The sequence below is a fragment of the Hyperoodon ampullatus genome (assembly GCF_949752795.1).
Source record: "Hyperoodon ampullatus genome assembly, chromosome: 10".
Taxonomy (NCBI): Eukaryota; Metazoa; Chordata; class Mammalia; order Artiodactyla; family Ziphiidae; genus Hyperoodon; species Hyperoodon ampullatus.
Window position 1 is genome coordinate 64,820,558 of NC_136923.1, and position 26,517 is coordinate 64,847,074.

General features: G+C 38.2%; 1 protein-coding gene across 1 annotated transcript in view; it reads right to left on the bottom strand.

Moving 5' to 3' along the window:
• The window catches only part of MLIP (muscular LMNA interacting protein), a gene marked incomplete at both ends in the record, with an annotated part of 294,935 nt that extends 269,424 nt beyond the window's left edge, over positions 1 to 25,511 (bottom strand). The window contains one exon of the mRNA XM_079712627.1: positions 25,449 to 25,511. Within this exon, the coding sequence (XP_079568753.1) occupies positions 25,449 to 25,511 (63 nt within the window). The remainder of the gene's footprint in view (positions 1 to 25,448) is intronic.
• Positions 25,512 to 26,517: the final 1,006 nt, after the last annotated feature.

Consider the following 26,517-nt stretch of genomic DNA (forward strand, 5'->3'; position numbering starts at 1 on the left):
GGTTCATCTGTACCACTTTTCTAGATTCTACATCTATGCATTAATATATGATATTTGTTTTTCTCTTTCTGACTTACTCCACTCTGCATGACTGACTCTAGGTCCATCCATATCTCTACAAATGACCCAATTTCATTCCTTTTCATGGCTGAGTAATATTCCATTATATATATGCACCACACCTTCTCTATCCATTCATCTGTTGATAGACTTTTAGGGTGCTTCCATGTCCTGGCTATTGTAAACAGTGCTGCAATGAACACTGGGGTACATGTGACCCTTTGAATTATGACATGAAGATGGCCAAGAGGCACATGAAAAGATGCTCAACATCACTAATTATTAGAGAAATGCAAATCAAAACTACAATGAGGTAACACCTCACACAGGTCAGAACGGCCATCATCAAAAAATCTACAAACAATAAATGCTGGAGAGGGTGTGGAGAAAAGGGAACCCTCTTGCACTGTTGGTGGGAATGTAAATTGATACAGCTACTGTGGAGAACAGTATGGAAGTTCCTTAAAAAACTAAAAATAGAACTACTATACGACCCAGCAATCCCACTACTGGGCATATACCCTGGAGAAGAACTTTTAAAAGAGCTTTTCAAAGCAGAAATCCTTGGTTCCCTGAGTCCTTTCTGTTGGTCAGCTCTTGCTATTTTATTCTAATACTCGTAGTACTGATTTCACTGACCCAATAACCCCCAAAGTCTTCATAGTGGAAGTCCAAATTAATTAATGGTTTTCTCATGATTACCTAAGGGGAAAGGGGAGGAGGGGTAAATTGGGAATTTGGGATTAAGAGATATACACTACTGTATATGAAAGAAACAACAAGACCTACTGTATAGCCCAAGGAACTATATTTATATCTGATAATAACCTATAATAACCTATAATGAAAAAGAATCTGAAAAAGAATATATATATATATATATATATATATATATATATACATATAACTGAATCACTTTGCTGTACACCTGAAACATTTTAAATCAACTATATTTCAATTTGAAAAAAACAAGAAATGTACAAAGAAAAAATAAATAAAATACCCAAAACAAACAAACAAATTAATGGTTTTAGAATGAATTTCAAATTTTAAAGTGTTCTTTTAAAATCATGTTATATTGCAAAAAAAGGCCTGCCACCACTGGAAAAGACTGCTTTCAAACACCTAAAAATTGGCAAAAGCAGCCATATGGTTGACCTACATATTCGAACAATAATGAGCACATGCCCATTGGCTTGAAATACTTCCTAAACATTGCAGTTTTTCAAAAGATAAAAGAACCGAGGTGTGTATTTTAAACAGTATTGAGAGATCTTGGGACACAGAGTGTCCCATTTGGGCCAGAGCAAATGGACTCTCATGGGCACAGACAGCAATTCCACGTCCCACCAAGAGCACTCATCACATTTGCAGATGACAGCACAAAGCAAGGCAGTGCAGGATGGCTGCCTGGCCTTCCATTTCCACCCACTCCTACAGAATTGTGGCAGCTTTTAAAATGAATTGTGGCTTTTCATTCTTGAACCAGGAACCACGGGCCAAGGTAATCGTCACATTTGTTAAATTTAAGGACTAAATACTCAAAATGACCAGACGGTTGACTGTGTTTGCTGTGAATCCCTGAATCTGCACTAACAATAGAGTGATAACGTCAGTGTTATTATTTATTTATTTATTTATTTATTTATTTTTATATTTATTTATTTTTTGCCGTACGCGGGCCTCTCACTGTTGTGGCCTCTCCCGTTGCGGAGCACAGGCTCCGGACGCGCAGGCTCAGCGGCCATGGCTCACGGGCCCAGCCGCTCCGCGGCATGTGGGATCCTCCCGGACAGGGGCACGAACCCGTGTCCCCTGCATCGGCAGGCGGACTCTCAACCACTGCGCCACCAGGGAAGCCCAGTGTTCTTTTTTAAAAGTCCAAGAAATTTGACTTCTACTCTGCCTGCAAAGGAAGAAAGAAGCACTAAAGTCATCTCTTTGGTAACTTTTTAACATAAAGCAGCAAAACACACCACTTCCCATACATCTGAGTCTCCTCTGTTCCACAGCCAATACCCCATTCCAGGTCACCTTCACCTCACAATTGTGGGTTAAGTGAGGCTTGTCTAGCTTCCTGCTTCTCTTTGTTCTCATTCACTCTGCACACTGTTGCCATGCTAAATTTTGTATAATGCCGTCTTTAGCATTTGGATCACTTGAAATACTTCCTAAGTATTAGATGAGAGTCTGGGCTTTGCTATTTGCTCAATTTTGCTCTCCCATGTAACTCCCCCATTTCCTTCTACCTGATAACTTATCACTGACTGGCATCTTATTCCCTGACCCTAAGAGAGAGTCCAGTCCATCTCTGGGCTAGGTATCTTTCTCTGTACTGGCTCTGGGTGGCTGGGTCGCCTGATTCAGTTAACTGTACATGGAGGTGAGTGGAGAACATACTTGGCACAAAGAATTATAGAGCTGTAGGTGGAGCAGCTTTCCTTAGAGAGGGTTGAGGGTGGGCAAGAATAAAAACACCTGGAATAAACCCAACACCAAGAAGAGGATTATGTAGCTGTTGAAACTGGCATACTGGGCTGAGCTTTTTCAGTTCAGCTCAGTTCCTCAAAACTGACTTTTTCAATTCAATACATTTTAACTAGCCACCAGGGAGTTATTCATTGAAAACATCATTTTTCCTCTAAAACAAATACAAAACTATCATGGGGTAAAAAATGCAAAATTCACATTTCCTTTTTAAATTAAAATTAAGACATTTTCTAAAAATGTCTAACTTAAAGGAGACAGCAGTAGGCTACACAAAGTATTTGGGAGTCTTTGTTCCCACTCCTCTGACTTGAGGGGGAACTCGAAGGAAGCAGCACTGGGTCTAAAGGTTTAGGGGTGTTGTAGGAAAAGGGTTGTGTTGGAGGGGGGCTCCACTAGCAGAGATCTCAGAGCACCTGGGGAGAAAATCTCTGAGTCTCAAACCTTTGCCCGCAGTTTGCACTGAGCCCACATAACCAGTTCTAAATCTTTCCAGATGGCACCTTGTCCCCTGTTGTATTTCATGTTCCTTTCCTATTCACGGTCCCTTCCCTACTTGCCAAGCGAGCTAAGGAATGATGAGGATGAGGATGAGGTTGATTATGTTGGTTAGTTTTATGTGCCAGCAAAACTGGGCTAAGGAATGTCCAGGTAGCTGGTTAGACATTATTTCTGGGTGTGTCTGTGAGGATATTTTTGGAGGAGATTAGCATTTGAATCCCATGACTGAGGAAAGATGATCTGTCCACACCACTCTGAACAGGCATCATCCAATCCTTTGAGAGCCCCAGTAGGACAAAAAGGCAAAGGAAGGGTGAGTTGTTTCTCTCTCTTTTTTTAGAATTTTTATTTTTTAATTTTTAAAAAATTATACAATTTTTAAATGTCAGTTTCCATTTACAGTTATTACAAAATATTGGCTACATTCCCCGTGTTGAACCTGCCTTACACTCAGTAGTTTTTGCCTCCCACCCCCAACCCCTGTAATGCCCCCCCACCATCATCCCCACTGACAACCACTAGTTTGTTCTCTGCATCTGTGAGGCTGCTTCTTCTTTGTTATATTCACTAGTTTGTTGTGTCTTTTAGATTCCACATATAAGTGATATCATACAGTATTTGTCTTCTTCTGTCTGAATTGTCTCTCTTTTTGAGCCCTGCCCTCCAACATTGGGGTTCCTAGTTCTTGGGCTTTCAGACTTGGACTGAATTATACTACTGGCTTTCCTGGTTTCCCCAGATAGCAGACAGTGAGTGTATCATGGCATATCTCAGCCTCCATAACCATGTAAGCCATAATAAATTTCCTCTTATATATCAAGAGAGAGAGAGCGAGAGCGAGAGAGATAGGTATACTATTGTTTCTGTTTCTCTGGAGAACCCTGACTGATACAATTATGATGATGTTGATGTTGATGGACTGATTCCTACCTTTCCAGATTTCAAAGCATTGTGATATACATTACATATATATATGTTACATATATACACATTACCTACATTTGTACCCACCTATGTTGTATATATTATCATGGTATCTTAGCAGTTGTCATGTCAGATTTATAGAGGAGTAACTTCATCCCTAACTTATAAATGAGGAAACTGAGTTTCACCACGTTGTTCCTGGTCAGGACGGAGTCTTGTGACTCTAGGTCTGCTGCCCTTGACGCTGAGACTTTTTCTGCAACTCCTCTGTTCTTTGTTTCCTCAGGATGTTTAGCTTACATCACAGAATACTTGTTTACAGGTATTTTGTAGGTGTTTTAGTTGTTCTTATGTAAGTTCACATTTTGTCCCCAGCTAAACTGTAACTTTCTGATGATAATCTCAGTTATTATATTGTTCATTTTTCTGCCTTTGTTGTCATAGACAGTCATGACTTTAAAGAAAAGTAATTTGTTTGGGATTCTAAAATAAGTTGCTAGGGAAACAAGCTAAAAATTCAGCCATAAATCTGTAAATATATTTATTGAAATCCAAAAAAAGAAGAAGGAGGAGGAAGGGGAGGGGGAAGGAGAGGGGAGGGGAAAGGTAGGTGGGTGGGAGGGAGGGGGGAGAATGAAAAAGCAGATAGTGGTTGACCCTCCCCTCTCATACATCTCCCAGCTAGAAAATCACAAAAAAAAATACCTTAGGTTATGGGAGGAACTTGGTCCAAGCAATGTTTATCACATCTAAGGAGGTTGTTGTCAGTTCTTTATTTACAGAAAGGCTACCTAAAGGCTAAGCCATGGACACATAGACTATTGAGAAAGAAAGTGAATTAAATCCCAGTGGATGCTGCTGTTCATCTGTCTAGCATTAATTCCCCTCTTCCCAAGAAGAACCCTGATGTGGTTAAGCTACTCACCTTTCCACCACAAACCCCATGTAAATTGGGGGAAATCGACCTGATTTTAGGGGAAAATCCTAATTTCTAAGCTAGTGGTCTTTATTAGATGGTACCATCCTCCTCGTGGAGTTTGGAGACGTGTGAGAGTGTTTTTTGGTTATCACAACTTCACGTGCTTTGAGCATTTTGTGTCCCAAATCCAGGGAATCTAAATGAGCTCCGATGAATAAGATGGCCTACAAAACCAGGAATTATACTATCCCAAATGTCAACAGTGAGTATGTTGAAAAACACTGCTTTCAACAAACCAATGGCCAATTATTGACAATGGCAAAAATTCTTGAATAGACAAACAGTGATACAAAAATGGAAAATCTGCACATGAAAAGATGTTCAACATCCTTAGTTATTAGGGATAAAAGACAAAACCATATAAGACTCCAGCACATACCTATTAGAATGGCTATAATAAAAAATGTTGAAAATATAGGTAAAGTGCAGGTAAAGATACGGAGCATCTAGATTGCACACACATTGCTGATAGGAATGCAAAACAGTGCTGCTACTCTCAGAAAACAGTCTGGCAGTTTCTCATAAAGGTAAACATACACTTACAGGATGCCAAAGTCTCCTCCTAGTTATTTACTCTAGAGAAATGAAGGCTCACATCTACACAAAAACCTGTAAACTAATGTTTGTAATAGCTTTGTTGATAATAACCCCAAAATGGAAGCAACCCAATGTCCTTCAGTGGGTAAATGGTTAAACAAACCATGGCACATCCATACAATGGAATCTTCCTCAGTAACAAAAAAACAAAGTATTGATCTAAGGAGGTAAGCAACAGCTTCGATGGATCTCGAATGCATTATGCCATGTGAAAAAAGTCAGTCTCAAAAGGTTACATACTATACGATTCTATTGATATGAATGTCTCAAAGGGACACAGAAAAAGAGACATAGTTTTGGAGAATAGATCAGTGGTTGCCAGGGGTCAGGAGAAAGGGGAAAGATATAACTTCAAAAGGGCAATTTTGAAATTCTATATTATGTCCCCACAGGGGAGTTTTTTGAGGTGATTGAACTATTCATGTATAGATTTGTATACACTATGTTGATGGTAGTGTATATGAATCTATACATGCATTAAAATGTATAGAACTGTACACAAAAAAGTCAATTATATGGTATGCTACTTTAAAAATAAAATTTTAAATGAGAAAAATAATTACCAGATATATTTATTTAGTAGCTTTTTCCTTTGCAGCAGGGCTTTCAAGAACAAATAAAAGTTACTTACCAAAGGATAAATGTACACATTAGAAAGTTATAATGCATAAAAGAGAGACAGAGAAAAATCACTGGGAGATTTGAGTGGGGAGAAATCATTTCCGGATAAGGATGAGGACAGGTCAAAGGTAGCCTGGAGGGATTCTCTGGTGGCGCAGTGGTTGAGAGTCCGCCTGCTGATGCAGGGGACACGGGTTCGTGCCCCGGCCCCGGAGGATCCCACATGCCACGGAGCGGCTGGGCCCGTGAGCCATGGCCGCTGAGCCTGCGCGTCCGGAGCCTGTGCTCCGCAACGGGAGGGGCCACAACAATGAGAGGCCCGCGTACAGCAAAAAAAAAAAAAAAAAAAAGGTAGCCTGGATCTTAAAGGATTGGTAGATTTTTTTAATTATTTTTCCTTTTATAATTAATAGTATTAGTACTACAGAAGTAATATATACCCAGGTAACACATTCCAACAATACAGGTGGAAAACTAATTGGCAAAAGACACACACATACACACACACACACACACACACAAAATCACTACTAATCCCACACCCCAGGGTAACCACTGTTAACTTGGACACAGCTTGGTTTATATCTTCCCAAACATTTTTCCGTGCATGCTCAAATGCTAAATATATACAATTTATTGACCAGACTGAACTCAGTAGAGTACAAATATGAAATGGTTTTATTTTTCTCCAACGCCTGTAACTGTGCTATCAGATTTCTCTGTATCACCCCTTACAAACAGCTTGGGAGGACCCCACAGTTTTGTGGTGCCTTTCAGACACTAACTCTAAGTTTAGTCAGAGTAGCAGTTTTGGGGGAGAGAAGTATTAGCCTAAAATGATCTCAAACAATACCTAACATGTCAAGAATTTGAATAAAATTGCCAAAATGCAAGAGGAAAAAGAAAATCTGTCTAGGTTAATATTATCTTACACTTCTGATGTTGAATATGCATGTTTAGCTACATTAATAATTTATGAGTAGACTTTTGATTATTTCATCTATATCCCCAAAGATTTACATATTCAAGTTTGCCCCAAAAAACTTGAGGGCATCCCTATCAGAAAAATGGAGAATCACCTCCCATTCAAGGTCACTCTATGTCAAACATATTTACAAATGGATGAGTTGGTTCTATTGTTTAATAATAATAATGTCTTTTTTCCTTACTTAACAATATATCACCTATGAGTTGTCAGTGTAATTAGATCTATCTTTTTTTTTAATGACATAACTTAGCTAACCAGTGACACATTGACAAGCATTTAGATTGTTTCCAGTTTTAGCCATTACAAAATATTGTCATATGAAATATGGATATACCTTGTGCATTCATTTCCTAGGGCTTCTGGGACAAATTACCACAAACAACAGGAATATATTCTCTCACAGTTCTGGAGGCCAGAAGCCCAGAAGCTTAGTTGGCAGGACCATACTCCCTTGGAAGGATCCAGAAGAATCCTTGCCTCTTCCGGCTTCCAGTGGTCCAGGTGTTCCTTGATTTCTAGCAGCTCACGTCAAGCTGCCCCCATGTGTCTGTCTCCTCCACTTCTCTTAGGACACTTGTCTTTGGATTAAGAGTCCATCCTAACCCAGGCTGATCTCATCTTGAGGTCCTTAATTACACCCTCGAAGACTCTTTCTTCAAAGAAGGTCACATTCAGAGGTTCTGCCTGGTCACACCTTTTGAGAGCATGAAACTCACTACACCTTATAACATGTGAACATGGAGTCTGTAAGATCGGCTAATTGTGCCCAAACTAGACTATAAAATATTCAGACCCAAATTGTGATAGACACTTCACCAACCCTGGATATTCTTGGCCTCTTTCATATTTGCTAATAGAAAAGGATAAAGTGGTGCCTTGTTTTCATTTGTAATTCTTTGGTAATTAATGAGAATAAACATCTTTTTGCATCCTCATTAGCATTTTCTATTTCTTCATCTGGCTTATGTCCTTTTTTTATTTCTTTATGGTGATTTTTTAAAATTTCGCTCATTGATTTGCAACTGCTCTTGATTGATAGGATTTGGGTATATGAAAGAGAAAGAAGTGGATATTTTTAAACCTGGCCTCTCCTTCCTTCTGGAGGCTCTGGGTGTGAATAACTCAGGTCTGGAATTTGGGTGAGGCATGATGGCTCCCACTGTGGGAGCCCAGGTCAGGCCTCTAGTCAGCAGACTGAAGATGGGTCAGTTGTTTGTTTTGTCTGTCTGTTCTGTTGTACAGATCAAGCAGGGCTCAACCAGCAGTCCATCTCCACTAAGCAGTAGAACACAGTAGTTGAAAACATAGGCTCTGAGTCAAACGTGCTTCAAGGAAAGAACACACCAGTTCCTCACTCTGCTGCTTTGGACAGTCAGCCTTGCACAGTTGCAAAATGAGAAATATATACAAATAAGATGCTGAGAACCCTTTGCACCTGTTTTTCTGTGAGGAATACTCCCCCCCAACCCCATCTCCTCCTCATGGAGTGTCAGTTCCTGAGAGCGGCTTTCCTGAAGGTTCCTGAGTTACCCCCACTCACTCTCTTGCTTCCATCTATCTCTATTCCTTCTTCCTGTTTTATTTTCTTTTTCCATTTATTGTTACCTGAAATTACCTTGTTTATTCATTTGTTTCATGGACAACTGTCAGCTCTCTCACTATCCTCCCCTATAACGCTGGTCCCATGAAGGCTGTGGTCCAGTTGGTTGTGTCCACTCCTGTATCCTCAGTACCTAGAGTGATGCTTGGCCCACAGCAGATGCTCAAAGGACATTCAAGTAGTTAAAGTAGATGAATGAATGACTGAGGAATGAGAGTAAGTAGGCTTGCACACAGTAAGTGTTCAAAAATGATCATGAGAGGCAATATTTAAACCTCTACAATTCTGCTTGTTGAATCAACAAAACAAAGAGGCCATTACACTGAGTGGCTTCAACACCTTAGCTGCCCCCATAAGCAAACCAAAACCTAAGCCTGAAACACCTCAAGGTTAAGAAATCGAAACTCAGGACAACCAGTCACAAGCAGCCAACTAGACTTTCCCAAATAAGGTGGCCACTTAAGCCACAGCCCATCAGATCATTTCTTTGCTTTGCTTCCCCTTCTTCTCTGTACACGTCTCTCCCAGTTCCTGTCAGTGGAGTTCTCCTAATTACTTCCGGTTTGATGCTGCCCAATTCAATTGATTTTTGCTCAAATAAAACTCTTAACATTTTTAATATGCCTCAGTTTATCTTTTAACATACTATACTCAGCACAAAAATAGAACTTGCTAACAAGTGCCTGTGCTGTCAAATCCTCTCTTGGGTCAAATGTACTGTGTTTATATTGTCATTGTCACTGTTTTATTTTTAAATGTTCTAGCATTTAAAAGGGGAGAACTCTGTAGCTATTATTTGGTTTTACTCTAAAGATGGTTAACATTTTAGCATGGCTGACCAGTTCATCTACAACTCACTATAACACAGAACACACACTGCATTTATTACATTACCTCTATTCTTTTCAACTTCATTTTATAGTTCATTTTACAGGGTGTGGGCTGTGGGTAATGAGTAAAGGTGGTCAAAAAGTACAAACTTCCATTTATAAGATTAATAAATTCTGGGGATGTAATGCACAGCATGGTGACTATTTTTTAAAAAATCAAAAGAGACTTGGAGAGTTAAGGGCAGAATTTAAATACAGGGCTCTTCATTGTTGTATCTTTCCTGTTTAGATCACTGAGTAAACCTGCATCATGCAGTTTCACACATGGACCCACCACCCATCTGCTTCTTTGAAATCACGGTCAACAGGTCAGCACCATGCCAAAGAGAATTTTCTCTTTTTTTAACTTTTTACAAAAAATTTATTTTATATTGGAGTAGAGTTGATTCACAGTGTTGTGTTAGTTTCAGGTGTACAGCAGAGTGATTCAATGATACATATACATATGTCCATTATTTTTTGGATTCTTTTCCCATTTAGGTTATTACAGAATACTGAGTAGAGTTCCCTGTGCTATACAGTAGGTCCTTGTTGACGATCTATTTTATATATAGTAGTGTGTGTATGTTCAATTTTCTTGTCAAAGAGAATTTTCTAATTTGTGTTTTCATCACTGACAGTCACTTCTTTAAACCTGAGAGACACAACAGTCTACACTGCAGCCAAGCCCAAGGACATTCCCTTTTGAAGGACAAGTGGACTCTGGCTTTAAGATCAGTCTCGGCCATTAACACACTTCAGTAACATTCACCCACTTAAAATCTAACCTATTTATTCCTCGTGAGTTATTTTATTTGTGCTTGTTTGTTTTAAAATGGCAGCTCCCAGAATGGTTTTCAGAGGAGAATGTTTTAAAGTTCATAAAATGTCATCACACGGTAACACTTTCTCTAACAAATTACCCAGAAAACTAAGATGAAAGTCAAACTTAGACAACTTAAACTTTTTCATGGTCAAAAATGACAGAAACACCAACTTCCAAAGATCTCCTGCAATTTTGCTCATCACCTTTATTAGTGAAACTTTTTTTTTTTTTTTTTTTTTTTTTGCGGTATGTGGGCCTCTCACTGTTGTGGCCTCTCCCGTTGCGGAGCACAGGCTCCGGACGCGCAGGCCCAACGGCCATGGCTCACGGGCCCAGCCGCTCCGTGGCATATGGGATTTTCCCAGACCGGGGCACGAACCCGTGTCCCCTGCATCAGCAGGCGGACTCTCAAACACTGCGCCACCAGGAAAGCCCTATAAGTGAAACTTTTATTGTTCAAAGATCTAAAACATGTCAATCTTTAAAAATTATTTAAATTGGTTTTATAGATTTTTATGGTTATTATGCCTCTTCTACTCCAACTAGAGATAAATTTTCCAGTAGTAACTCTATTTCTATTAAGTTCCATGATGGGATTGTGGTCTTTTTGAGATTCTCTCTGAGTAGGGTTCTTATAAAACACCCATCTTAACTTTAATCATGGGCTTCATTAATAAAAAAATTCCTCCAAAAGAACATTCTGAACACTTGATATATTACAAGTTCTCAGTTACCACCCACAACACCTCCAGTTCCATAAGAGAAAAAGAAATCTCAAATTCCTAGGGAACATAAAGCAAGGCTGTGGTGAGGTAAAAATGAAACAATGCATATAAAATCCCAAGGACCATGTCTATCTCATGATATGTGCTCAAAATCTTTGTTGTTTTTGATTCTAATTTCCTAACGTGAAAAGTAAATGTACCTTCTTACGTATGTGATAAGAATTATAAAAAATTAAAAAATGAGTGTTTATACATAACAAAAACTAATTGGTATGTTAAGTAAGAAAATTAGGATTCTAAAAGATACAAAAGAAAATGCGATATAGTACATGCTAAGAAGTCACAGTTTGACAATGCCAAAAACAAAAACAAAACAAAATCCAGTAGATCTTTCTAAGGACATCTGAATGCAGAGACCAAAATGTCAGAAAGAGTGGTTTTCCACTGGAACTTCATGGATCCGTCACTGATTTTAAAGATTCGTCATCATTTTATAAGTAGAAAGAAAACTTTAAAACCAAAAAAATGAGAAGAGATGTACTCTCCCCATAAAAAGGACAAATTTAATGAATTTAATTTAAATTAAATGAATTGAATGAATTGAATAAACAAATTGTTTTATGAAGGAGACTGCATTGTTCTTATTTTTCTCATTTACTCTGGAGTGAGTAAAACCTTGTCGCAGACAAGCAGTAATCCACAAATCAATTTTGGCAGCCAGTCTTCTAGAAAACACCACGAATGAATGAGAGCCTTCTGAGATCTTCATATCTATCTCAAGGAGCTTCAATTCTTCCAACCATATGTAAGAGAAAACCTCACTATGAAACCAGTAACCTTAACTTAGACGGGAGTCAGATCGGAGAACAAGTCTACTGATGACACATCCGAGGGCATATCCAATAGTCTAGTATGTATTTGATGGGTACTCAGGCCACATGTCAGGACCAGAGCTGACCCTTGGCAGAACTCTAAGGGACCAGGGGAGTCAGGGGAGGTGTAAATGAGAATTTTCTGAACACCATACACCTTGATCTAGGTGGTATCTTTATTTAATCTCCCATTAAATCATAAAAATATCATCAGTAGATATTAGCAACAATACTTAAAAAGAGAAAATTAAGATTCACTGAAAAAAAGTGACCAAAGACGACTCCATAGCTGGAAGGCACCAGAACTGTGATTCCGTCTCTGAATCCAACATGATATTTTAAACCCTCAGCACTTGCAACTTGGTTGGGACCTTTACCCACAATCTTCCTTGCAATAACCATCCATCTCTTTATCAGAATGATCTTTCCCCTTTCAAAAGGCACCCCCAAGCCTGCTGACATTTTGCTTTCTCAACAAACTTGATAAACTTCTACAAATCCCCCCAAGGATGAACATATCATCCCTGCCCTTGTAATAGACATTGTCACTTCACAACAACACTTCCTTAACCCAAAATCATGATGGGGAAAAAAGGTTATTATTTGGAGGTATCTATCAAGAAATCTCTCACTGTGCTTTAAATCTCTCTCTCTCTCTCCCCCCTCTTTCACTCACACACACACACACACCCCTACATATACACAAAAGCATACACTCAATTTTAGTGACTTACAGGTGTCCTTTGAGAGGAAATTCCCTATATGGACCCACTTAATTGTGTTGGGTTACAGAGCTAATCCAGGGAAGCAACGGAAGATCAGCAAGATTCCAAATGCCAAGCATGTGGAATTCATATATGTGCAGCTGGAGCAGTATAACATGTCCTCTAGCTCTCAGGATCATAGAAACACAGTGAACTTTACTACCTGTCCTTTGCAGAGCACACACAGAATTATTAATCAAGTAAGAACAAAAGCAGAACATGAAATGGGAAAAAGTAATACAGTCTATTAGAGACCTCCTTCTGACTCCCAAACTTTGTTTTTAACTTTATTGAAGTATATTTGATTTACAAGGTTGTGTTAATTTCTGATGTATACTACAGTGATCCAGTTATACATATATGTATATATTTCATATTCTTTTCCATTATGGTTTATCACTGTAATTCATATTCTTTTCCATTATGGTTTATCACAGGATATTGAATATAGTTCCCTGTGCTATACAGTAAGACTTTGTTGTTTATCCATACTATATATAATAGTTTGCATCTGCTCATCCCAAACTCCCAATCCTTCCTTCCCCCTACCCCCTACCCCTCTTGGCAACCACAAGTCTATTCTCTATGTCTGTGAATCTGTTTCTGTTCCATAGATAAGTTCATTTGTGTTGTATTTTTTTTTGACAGTCATTTTATTTTATTTTTTTTACATCTTTATTGGAGTATAATTGCTTTACAATGGTGTGTTAGTTTCTGCTTTATAACAAAGTGAGTCAGTTATACATATACTTATGTTCCCGTATCTCTTCCCTCTTGCATCTCCCTCCCTCCCACCCTCCCTACCGTATTTTAGATTCTACATATAAGCGACTGCCCAAACTTTTTGTTTGTTTGTGGTATGCGGGCCTCTCACTGTTGTGGCCTCTCCCATTGTGGAGCACAGGCTCTGGACACGCAGGCTCAGCGGCCATGGCTCATGGGCCCAGCTGCTCCGCAGCATGTGGGATCTTCCCAGAACAGGGCACGAACCCATGTCCCCTGCATCTGCAGGCGGACTCTTAACCACTGTGCCACCAGGGAAGCCCTGCCCAAACTTTTTGATTACTCCTTGCCTTGTGTGTCAACCAAGGACAAGATCAGTAAGAATCACAAATTTTTACTATGCCCCTGGGATTCTCAAAGGGTAACACTGAAGGAACATTTTTTCCAGCTCTACTGAGTTATAATTGACAAATAAAATTGTAGGATATTTAAAGTGTACACTGTGATGGTTTGATACATGTGTACATTGTGAAATGATTCCCCCCATTAACTTGATTAACACCTCCAGAACCTCACCTATTTATCTTTTTTTCCCTTTGGTGAGAACATTTAAGTTCTACTCTTTTAGCAAATTTTAACTATATGATACAGTGTTATCAACTATAACCACCATGTTATACACTAGATCCTCAGACCCTAGTCACCTTATAACTGAAAGTTTGTACCCCTTCACCAATCTCTCTCAATTTCTCCCATGCCCCAACCCCTAGCAACCACTTTCCTCCTCTCTCAAAACAACATTTGTAAGTCCTGGCATTATCCACACGCTCCCAAGAGGGTCTGAGTGTTTCTCCCCCATCTCTGATGCCCTGACAACAAAGTGTCTGTTTCTACTCTGTACTCACCGGGGACCACATTGGAAACCTCTCTTCCTGCATCCCTCCTTCCAGGACTGTTGTGTGAGAGAAAAATTAATTTTCATAGTGTTAAGTCAGTATATTTGGGTCTACTTATAATACCTATTTAGACTACCCTCCTAATACAAGTAAATTAGCCTAAGAATCTTCCCATTAAAACTTTAGTGACTGGCTGGAATTACAGGGAAATAGGTATCAAGATTTTTACATGTGTTATTTGTAACAATAACCCTTTGTTATGAGAGCTATTATTATCTTCCCTTCACAGACAAGGAGTCTGACATTTAAAGCAGTTAATAAACTTGATTACAAGTTAATACACTTGACAAGGTTAAATGCCCCACATGACACAGTGAACCGTGAGAGCCAGGAATTATGTCAGTGTGACTGTAAAGCCAGGGTTCTTCACCACCATGTATAGTATCCCTTTGTCCCTAAGTACACTGGGCTAAGCCAACTCAAATATTCTGAGAGAGAAACTGGCATTTTTTTAAACCAATAAACTGTTCTTTTTTCGCAAATGTTCTCATCTTTGCCCAATACTTCTTCTACATTGCCCGTTCTTATTAACTGCAGCATGGGGACCTCATAACATGGCTCTCTTACGGTATACAGACCTATGCTTTTAAAGGTTCAACCTCAACAATTAAATATACTTGTACGAGTGTCATTCCCTGTGGTAAAAACCCCAAAAGGATTTGGATTTTCCCCTTTCTGTAGGTGAGGCATGAAATCTAGGCATGGTATGTCCATCAGAACTTTCAAGAATCTAAGCTCTACCTTCCCAGGAGGTCATAGAATCACATAAATTAAAACTGGGAGGAACCTCAAATGATCCAGTTTAATATTTTCTTTTTACGGGTAAGGAAATTGAGACCCAGGGAAGTTAAGTGACTTGTCTCAACCATGATTAAATTGATGGTCAAGCTTTCCTCATTCTTTCCACAATTCTATTTGGCTTCACTCAGAGAAAAAGAGGCCAAGGAAAAGAGCAACATTTAATGTTCCCTAGTAACAGCATGACAAGATTTGTGATGCTGTGGGAAAAAAAGAATACCGTTTACACCTTTGAACAAAATGCTTCCACACCTTTGGATAAAGGGATATAATATTCTATCCACTGGGAAATTGATAAAACTGCAGCTATTTGTTTATGGCCCTTCTCTTTCTCTTACTGGATTCTTCTCATTTCACAAGTGAAATTAACCAACATTTAGGAAAACTAGGTTGAGCTCTCCCTCTCTCTTCACAGTCAAGGGCAATGGCTGCACCACTAACTCTGTAGCCCTGAAGCAATGACATAAAAGACCATCTCTATCTCCATCACACAAGATAACCTGATACACAAAAAGGAAAGCTAAGTTCAAGCTCTTAAAAAGAATGTCAGTAAGTGGATTCAAGTTGTCCTTTTGCTAAGAACAGAAGCAAATGACATTTATCTGTTAGAGAATGCTTTCAACTCTTCAAGAGTCTAGAAACCATCCCTGACCCCTGGAATCATTGATTCCCTGGCCTCCATGCATGAGTAAGTTAAATATCAGCTGCCCATGTGCCCTGGCTTGTCTGGGACAGTCCTGGTTAGTTGTCATGAAGTAATTATTAATAGGGCCCCCTTTTACTCTCAAAAGGATCCCTGTTTGAATAATAAATCACATGGTCACCTGATTAAATAAGAATAAAAAAATCCGTCCATCACATAAAGAACTCTGATACTTACAAATAAATACCAATAGTACCATAGAGGAAATTAAAATGGTTGGTCATAAAAATGAGAAAAGTTCCCCTGAAACTATCTTGTCATTCTTTAAAGTTATAAAGTTTCAGGTAGAAGGATATCTCAAAGTAAGTTCTTATAAAGTTCAGACTTGCAAAATATTGCAAATGCCTCATTCAGAAAATATTTCCTATAATCTTTCTAAAACAGTAATCATGTCCATCTGAGTCTTTAATTAAACTAATGTTTCAGTCCATCATTTTTAGTGTTCCTATAGGAGCATTATTTGTTATTTGGACCCAAACACTAATTAGAAAGCAAATAAGTTGTTACATAAATTTATCCCAAATGTATTCTTGTGCAAATTTAACCATAAAGAAAATTGAGTTTAGAGGCAACATGATATGGTAGTTGAGTGCATGGACTTGGAGACAGCCTGGATTTGAAATGAGCTCTACCATTTACTAACTGTGTAACTAATTTCTCTTACCTTGGTTTCCCCATACACAAAACTAGAACAGAAATAATATCAACTTTGGGGGTTATTGTGTAGAGCTATACATCATGTGTGTGTGTGTGTGTGTGTGTGTGTGTGTGTATAAACAGTGATGCCTAGGTCATAGCAAAAATATATAAGTATTAATAGTATGTGTGGCTGTTGTTGAGATGATGAAATGTTTCCCTGGTGATAAAGAGAATCTATAATATGTGGGATTCTTTCTATTGTTGATAATTAGAGTATATATGCCTTTCCAATAAATGGTGCTGGAACATTTGGAACATTTGGACATCCAAAGACAAAGAAGAAGAAGGTAGAAAGGAGGAGGACGAGGAGAAGTGGGAGGACAGGATGACGAGAAAAATGATGAGGGGGAGGTGGAAGAGGGGGAGAGGAGTGAAAGAAGAAGAGGAGGAGTGGAGGAGAAGGAGAAAGAGAGAAGGGAAAGGGGGGAAGCGGGGGGAGGTGAGGGGTAAGTATCATCCTAAAATTTTACCTAGGACTTTAAATACATAGGAAACAAAAAACGATCCATTTTACATCTCAAGTATTATAAAAACAAACCAAAGCCAAATGCACAAGGATTCCAGATATCTCCAGAATAGATACGCTGTACCTCATCCAGAGTCTACAATTTATACGTCAGAGTATGTTAGGGATAATCTACCTCGCAGCATTGGTATTTGGTAGAAAGAGAAAATGAATCTTAGCAAAATATAAACTCCTCAAAAATAAACATAGTAATCCTCAAAGGATAGTGCAGATTTTATTGACATCCTAAGCATCTCGTTAAATGTAACTGCTAGTGGTAGAGGTTCCTGGTATCTGAAAATATCTAATTAATCGCCATTTTTCATAGTACTTAATTTTCACAAGGGAATTGTAAATACAACCTGTTCTTGGAGCAAGGTAAGGAAACTGAAGCTGACATAATTTGACATAGGTTGAACACACAAGAGTCCTCACCACAGAGTCCCTGAATTTAACCATCATGATCACTATGGCACAAAGAAGAAGGGTCAAAACTATAACTTTCTTAATTTTCAATTTTCAAAGTTTTAGAAACAGCATAATTCTTTTAGTTATATGCTCAGAATATTTCTTGGCATGCCATGTACCATAGCTTATACAACACTTCTACATAATGCCTCTCTCTCAATGAAGAATCAGGATGTTTCCAACACTCCCTACCTATTGAAAAGATGTTCCAACACAAAGCATTGAGGAAGAGCTTTAAAAATAAGTCAAGGGTCTTCTGGTTCAAGATGGCTGATGGAACCCAGGAGTTTCCTTCACATCCTTCCCTGCACCTCATTAAAAGGAGAGGAAAGGAATTTAAAAGAATAAACCCACAACAATAAGAGATCTGGCATGGGAGGGCAATCAGCATGAAAGACCATATTGTAAATTTCTAGAAGATAAAAAGGGGATGGAAGTGTATTGCTCTATGAAGCAGAGCTGCAGGCAGGAAGGGACCCTAAAAGATGCCTTTCCAAACCCTGGAGGCACAAGAGTCAAGGAAGGCAAATTCCACAGGGCATGACTGTAGTAGATTTGCAAAGGAGAGAATTCATTGGAGGTTTCTTAGACCCATCCCCCCTTCTCCTTCCACACCCCCTGCAAAGGAGTACAGGCAGCCACGTGGTCGGCAAGCTACATGCAGAGGACTCCCAGGCTGGATGAATGAATGAATGAATAAATAAGGAGAAGCAAATAGAACAACAAAACATACAGGAATTCCCAGATTGAAATCTGAGCTCCACTGGAAAAACAAAACAGAAACGGAAACACTTGATTTTCCATATTTCCTTCACACTTTCTAAAAGAGCTCCCCACTCCCTGTGATAAGCTTATTAATTCATGCTGACATTTTCTCATTCAGCTTCCCCATGATGTTGTGATATCCCAGGAAATTATACCAGGTTCAGGGAAGCAATCCTATGGGCTCTCTCATCTGCTCCAAAAATAAATGTCATCAAGTCAGTATTTAAGAACATGAAGTGGTCTCTGAATGGCTACATCCTGACATCCAGCTTGTTTCGGAGAACAATCTGCAGTGATGTCTTCCCCAGAAGCTACCCATACAAGGAAACACCCACTAACTGAAAAGGAAATTGATGAGAGGACCCTTGAGAAAAATAGGTTATAAATAAAAGAGAGAAAACAGCAGTTAAACCACATACATTCTCTTGTCATTTTAAAAAATCTTCTCCTTATTTTTATGAAGATCAGATAGCAAAATAAAGCCCATGGCTCTCAAATATAATTCCATCACTAATACAGCAGTCTATTTGTCATTTCTTGGGGGGAGCCATACTCAGAACAGAACTTGCTAGGTAAGTCACTGTAATTCCCACAATGAGAACCTAGAAACTATCTCACCACACGTACAGGGTATTATGAATGTCACTGTGAAATCACAGCTCGGTTAAAGCCTGTCATCCATCCCTCTTCTGTTACTCACCATAACACAGAGCTTTAGCAAAAGATCCATTCAAACAGTGCATCTCAGACTTACATTATCAGCAGACACTGCTTTAATTAGCAGTGGTTTTCAAAAGACTGGATGGCTTCAAGAACTTCATGTGAACCATAAGGTATAAATCTGGATCCTCATCAGTTTCACTTTACTCTTCACCTCCCCTCCCTGGGTTCTAACAGGCACAGCCCTCATTTTTTTCTTCAAGGAAAAAGAAAAATCATAAGGGTGACTAGGATTTTGCCATTCGTGTGCAATCTACTTTTTCCCCAACCTCAGTGATGCAAAAGGGACTAAAATTAGAGTTGCAAAAGAGACTAAAATTAGAGTTGCAAAGGGACCAAGTTATCTGTGTCAGGCACATTGCAGGGAGCAGCGAGAACTACAAAAGGGAATGAATATGCCCTAAACAAACCATCTTAGAAATAACATTTAAAACACAGAGCTCATATTTTCTAAATTGTTATTCCCGATGACAATAAAGTGTCCACTTTATTTTATGTTATATCGTAAGAAAATAGAATGTCTTATTTCGATAATATCTCAATATTAATATTGAGGCATTTACATGCTTCTTTCTCCATCTATTCCATAATTTTCCTCCATGATTCAGTCCTCAATTCTTCTCAAATCTTTGTCATTTCTCATTTCTCAGTGAAAACATCGAAAATATATGCAATTCAATTCGTGAGTACTGAACTGTGAACTTCCTACTGCAAGGAAGGTTTAATCTAATCACGAGGACTTCTATTTTACATTTTACATTCAGTCAGTGATGACATAAAAATATAAATTATTTCAATGTTTGTATAAAGAGGCATTGTTTGGTATGGCAAGGATTTAATCAGCACACAGCCAAAGGGTATTTTTCTACAGACTCATAAAGTTTTAGATAGAGTAGCAATCTTGGAAAATCCAACCCAGCCTCTCACCTCGTAAATAAGGACACCAAAGGTTAAGTGATTTGTCAAAAGCCACACAAACAACTTTCCCACAAATACTGGTCCTAGACTCAAATACAACATGCTTTTCACCACACCAGATGACACTTAGGAAGAGAGAAGAAGGCCTCTTCTTTGGAATAAGAAGTCTTCAGCACCATACAATCACACACATACACAAACACACAGACACACACACACACACAGAGGCATAGGTTCTCTGTTCCGATTTTCATACATAGGGTAGGCTGGTCCTCAGAACACCTGCATGCTCTCTCCTACCTTAACTCATTATTTTCCCAGTCTCACCTCATTCTGCAATGATGCCCATTAAGACTCTATTCCTACTGCTGAGTGTATTTCCCATTGATTCCTGTGATCCACCACCATCATGGCATCTCGTCTCTTCCCTCCTTTTTTTATATCATGCTACATATTCTTCAGGAATTTTTAAACTTTTGTTACTAACTCTATGGAGAGGAGGGCAGAGAGAGGTTAGAGTGGGATTATTTCTTATGAAAGAGTGCTTTAAGAGCCATTATTTAGTTTTTCACTTTGATCTGCCAAATGATCAGGATTCATGGTTACTCTTTGCAACTATGCATCTTCAGCCAGGGTGAAACAAGACTCTTCTTACTACTCATAATGCTTGAGGGCTGTTTCAGTACTTTGGAGAACATGTCTTAATCAGTGAACTTCTGAATACCTGGTACAGACTGATCAAGCCTATATCGCCTTTACTGAGTTCTCAGAGAGTTCTTATCCCCATAAGTCATGGGAACAACATAACTGATCTTACTAAAACTTCAGAAGTGACACTGAGCTCAGAAATTCAGAGAACCCTAGTTCTGAGTTTCCTGTTTGCCTTCCAGTCGAGGGATGCTTATTGAGGCATTTACTATAAAATCGTGTTCATTACCACCCATCTGTTTTTTGAAAATAATTATTTCCACAGAGTATGCTAGGTGTCAACTTATTACAGAGCTCTGACCCTCTCTGGAGAAAAGGGAATAGTGAATTCAAAATATACTGATGACGAATGGGTCATCTTGGCAGGGGTGCCAAATAGGGGTATAGAATGCATAGTAGGCACCACAGACATGCCTGAGAGACCAGCAGCATTTTTAGAGATGCCCAAATGCCTACCAAGCTCCATGATGGTGCCACCCATAAAAACAAATGAGCCAGCAGCATGGGGGAGTTAAGGTTTCAGAACAAATTAACTCACATCCTCTACCATCAAAATGATCAGATACAATGGACATCCAAGGCAACTTTCTGAGTAAAATCCAGAACATAGCAAGAGTCATTGATCCACTCTTACAAATGCAAAGAAATGGAAGAAAGTTTTCAAAATAAATAATCAAATGTCAAAGAAAAGGAGATGTCACATTGTTCATTCATTTGTTTTCATTTCCCTTCATTTTGGTCATCATCAAAATTAGTTTATTAAGGATTTAAGGCAATCAATTATGATATAAAGATAGAGAGATTCAGTACCTTACCTCCAGAGAATTACAACCCTAAATTTACCACTTATTTTATTATGTGGTGCTATCTTGTCTGGAATTACTTATAGATCAGAAACAACACTCAAGCTATACTGAAAATAATATCTAGGTAGCTCACCAAAAACAGCAGCAGTATACACTTTTTTTTCAGGTATGTCAGCACCTACTGAGTACCTGTTACCAGGGACCCTAGTTAGATACAGTTAGAAAAATAGATATATAGATGCTGGTTTGAAGCCTTGGGAGCTTTCCGGGTGAAATTTGAAACTGGTCCCCATGCAGGGAGGGCAAGGAGAGACTGGAGAAGAGGTAGACACTCCAGATTGGTGGGTAGCAGGTTTAATAAGCAGGGAACTTATATACCAGGCTTGTCTCGGGCATCAGCAAGAGGATTGGATCCCCTGGATCGCTTGCCAGAATCTTAAGGGTTTATAGAGAGGTCGTAACTGGGTTCAGTCAGATGGTACCACCCAGCTGGTCTCAGCATCATGTTCCTCTCAAGGCTACGTCCTTGGAACAGCTCCCACTGTGGGCAGAATGCACATTCTAAGCACAGGGGAAGGGTGAGGAGACTTCCACTGCCTGGGTCCTGCTCTTGGGTCAACCAGAGGTCATGTCCTCCCCATGACCTCCTCCAACAGTAGACATTTATAATGAAATGAAATATGTTACTGCATAAAATACTTTACAATTGTTCCCATTGCTAAGACATTCTGATGGGTAATTATAATCTTGTTGTCCCTAGTCTATGTGAGAAAAAATAATTTGGAATGTTTTTGTTTAGTACACTTAGAATACGTCTAAGCTACTAAAACTTACCATTATTCTTTTATAATCTACTAAAAAATAATCAAAACAATAATCTCCTTGATGGCCAAGACTTTCTTTATCATGCATGTTCTGCTGCAGTCCTTAGTACTTGTCTTGTTCCAACTAGGCATTCAGGAATGTGTACTGATCTGAAAGCCTCTTTTTTGTTTCTTTCTGAGGACAATCCTACCTAATAGACACTAGGTTGCATCTCTGAAGATGCTCCAAACAAAACTCAGACTTGTCATCAGTTAATAACAACAGGAATTATAACCAAAACAGCGCTTCTGTGTTTTATTTGCTAACAGATTTCTTCTTAGAAAATAATTAATTTTATTTGTATTAATGAACCTATGAATTGATAACTAATATAACCTTAAAGTGCTACCCTTCACTGAATTACCACAGAATTTTTAAATGTATACTTTGTGTTTTTATATTTTACCCATAGTTTTTTATTCAGTGTCTTTTCTCTTTCATTGTATTTAAAATGGCAGGATTCTCTTTTCCTAAAATTGAGAAGAATGCTTTTTTTTGTGAAATCCTAAGGAAATCTGCATGGCATCAGATAAGTCTTTCACCCTCAAATTTAAAATAAGTCAAAAAATTTTTAAATATTAAAGATAGAATTTTATTTAAAATACAAGTTTTTACCTTCTTATGTTAGATACATCCTGTTTAAAAAAACCTGTCAGATGACAAATTTCTTTCTCAATCTCAGAGAGTTACCTTTACTCAAAAAAGCAATATTGATGATACTCAGCAATTGACTACTATGTTAATTTGCTTCTAACAAGCATCAATATAAAATGAGTTGGATGCAACACCCTTCTCATTATCATTATTTTTGTGATATTACTGAACATTTATTGCTTGGGAGATAGAATTGTCTCTTGAGATATATTATACTAATGTGATAGAAATTATTAGACTTATGTGTGAGATCTATTTGTTCTTATCATCTTTTAGAGAAAGAAACCATTATGATGTCAGAATGCCCTGAAGTGCATGACCATTTTTACTATGTTAATACATGAATTGTTCCTTTTCTTTAAGAAATTTCAGTTGAAGATCAATGTAAGTGAAATTCTTTGTTGATGCATTTAATAATCTAAAAGTAAGAGTTCAGAGCATAGTCAGAATTTCTTGCCTGAATTTTACTTATTATTTACTTGTTATTTATCTGTACAGGTAACTTCCCCAAGTACTGAACTTTATTTACTGTGTTCCCTCCCTCCCTGAGAACAGTTTCTGCTCAGTACAGATTGGATATTCTGGTGCCTTTTGATTGGCCCCAGATTTTCCTCCAGTCTTCTGGAAATTAATCAGAGGCCAGACCTAGGCTTCCCCTCCAGAATAAAGTCCATGAATTCTGTGGCAGCTACTCCCTCTAAGGAGAGGATTTTGCTTACTTCTAGATTCACAGATGTGTTCCAGGTAGAGTCCGGCATGCAGAATGTGTGACCTCCCAGGCAGTGAAATTTTTATACACCAAGAGATCATTTTCACTTTTGTTCACGTGCCCCATATCCACTATGTTTATTTGCAAAACTTCCTGTAAGAGATTGCCAGGGAGCTCTGGGTTAAATTTCACACTAATTCATAGCAACTCTTATTCGTGTTTTATTTACCCTCTGTCTGGTTCCATAAAGGTTTTATAACCACTAAGCCATTATGGTTAACATATCTGAGTTTTCCCTTTACTTTGAAATGCATTTCAGCCTTCTCTTTCTATATAAACAAACCCTGGGTATGTACTTGCTAAGTAAGTCAGGCCAGAAACAGTTTGAAAACATCAGTCTCAGCTGAGGGACTTCACATACATTATAGTTTTTAATGCTCATGACAGCCTTCAAATTAGGTATTACTGCTCCCCATCAACAAGTAAGTTAACTGAGATTCAAAAAGCTTAAACAAAATCCCATTGTCCTACATTTAGAAGTTATGGAGTGAGAATTCGCACCAGATCTTTCTGACTCAAAACCCCTGGTTAGTTCTACAATAACACATGGCTTTTCAAAACAGTCAAAAAGCAAAGTAGTCTATGGCCACGACATGTTTAAACAACCACCTAGAATAGAGGTCCACAGTCGATATTCAAAATGACCCGAATCCTTTAAGAAAATGTTGTATTTTATCCAATGTATTTCTTCAAGACCTTGAAATTCTAATACACCTTAAGAGTTTTCAACCCAGTATGGTTCTTTTTTCTATCTTTCAAGAATATTACTACTAGTGCATACATCTGAACGTCAGAAATCCAGAACAATGCAGTCTCACGAGTTTAAGAAGCCACGGTCTTAAACCCAATATGGTTTTACTTTTTGCTACTTACACTGCTTTTAAAATTAGCCGGTCCTGTTCTAACATTAACTGTGAAGCCACAGTAACTTTACAAACATAATTAGCCTCCTATACTCATCAAGTGGACCATGAACAATACATTCCACTCTAGGTTACAGTATATTTTATGTTTGAGCAAATAGAAGTGACCACTATGTTCATTGACATTGAATTTCTTAACAACAAGGTAAAGCTACTTTTACAACATTTATAGCCAAAAACTAAAAACTTTTTGAAGGGTAAACTTCATCCTTACACCAGAAGATCATTAACTTATTCCATAAAACATTAAAACAGTCCATAACTCTTATATTTCCCCTGACATATATTCCTGGTATCTCTGAGAGAAACTGGGCTTTGAACATTCGTTAAACCTCATATCAGTAAAGACAACAATCTCCCAGTATTGAGACAATCACAACAAGCGCTCAAAATAAGTGGATTCTGGTTTTAAAAATGGAGATAAACCACATCATTAACTTAATCAAATTTGCCCACATTCTGGTAATGACAACGCATTAATAATTTTATTACGTTGTTTTCAGTAAAGCCCTTGAAATTCATTCATTTCAAGGTTGGTGACCAGAAAAACATGGAAACATAGGTTGCCTGGTACAACTTTTCCAAACTATGACAGCTGATTTTTACTCTGTTAGTCACATCATAAAGCTGTGTTTGCGAAATCTCACCAGTCTTACCGTCAGTTTCTCCTCTAAATTCTGGTTTAATAAGCTTCCTTTTTCATGCTTTTCAAATTCCATGTTGAAAGAGAATAAGAGAGAAAGACAGAAAAAGTGAGATTCCGATTCTGTCTAGAAAACAATGTGACGTGCTTACGTGTTAGATATTGCAGGACATTCCAACTTGTGAGAGCCCAGGACACTATCAGAAAGCCCTGGCGATAATTTCTGGTTAGCTAGTGTTTCCATTTATAGATGTTCAAACCCCATAAACAGAGCACTGAAGAGAAGTCAGGCAGCTGGCCTTAGATAATGATAAATGTCACTTGATGTAAAAGCAAGCTCTCCAACAGGAGAATATCCCAACACGTTAGGTTACCTGAGTCAAGAAAGATGTCTGTGACAAAAAGCCACTATCAAAGAATTCATTAGTAGCCATTGCAGCACAATAAAATATACTCTAGAATGTGGGCCTAATAAATCAAGTTTAAAAGGACAAATGTGATGGTCATATAGCAAATATGAATCAGCCAGTCCCATTCTTCCAAATTCCAATTTGGGTCCTGGTAATCTAGACATTTATGCATTATTTTGTAGCTCAAAACTTTAAAAAGTCACTTAAAGGGAAGTGCAAATGATAACTAATTAAAACTATTCAGACACACAACACATGTATTCAATGGGTGTCAGTTTTATTCCATGAAAAGTGGGCAAATGATATTTAGAAACTTCATGAAAGGAAAGTGTTTTCCTTCACAAAACTGATTTTTTCTTCATTATCCTGGCTTTTTACTGGGAACAAAGTTATGACAGAGAAGATGAAATTTAGTTTTCCAACGGAACAAATGTTCTCAGAATTCTTTAGAAATTGTTACATGCTTGAAAGAAAATTAACTGTGTGGCATGATGGTAATTAACTCTCCAGGGTTTTTTGTTGTTTTTGTTTTGTTTTGTTTCTTGCAGCAAACTACATATGCGAATGGCAATAAAAAATAAAAATGGCTTTAAGAGTAAGCTAAGACTGATCTCTACAGTGACCTAGTCTCTCAGTCTTTTCAAACATCATTTTCACAACTGTTTGTGATCG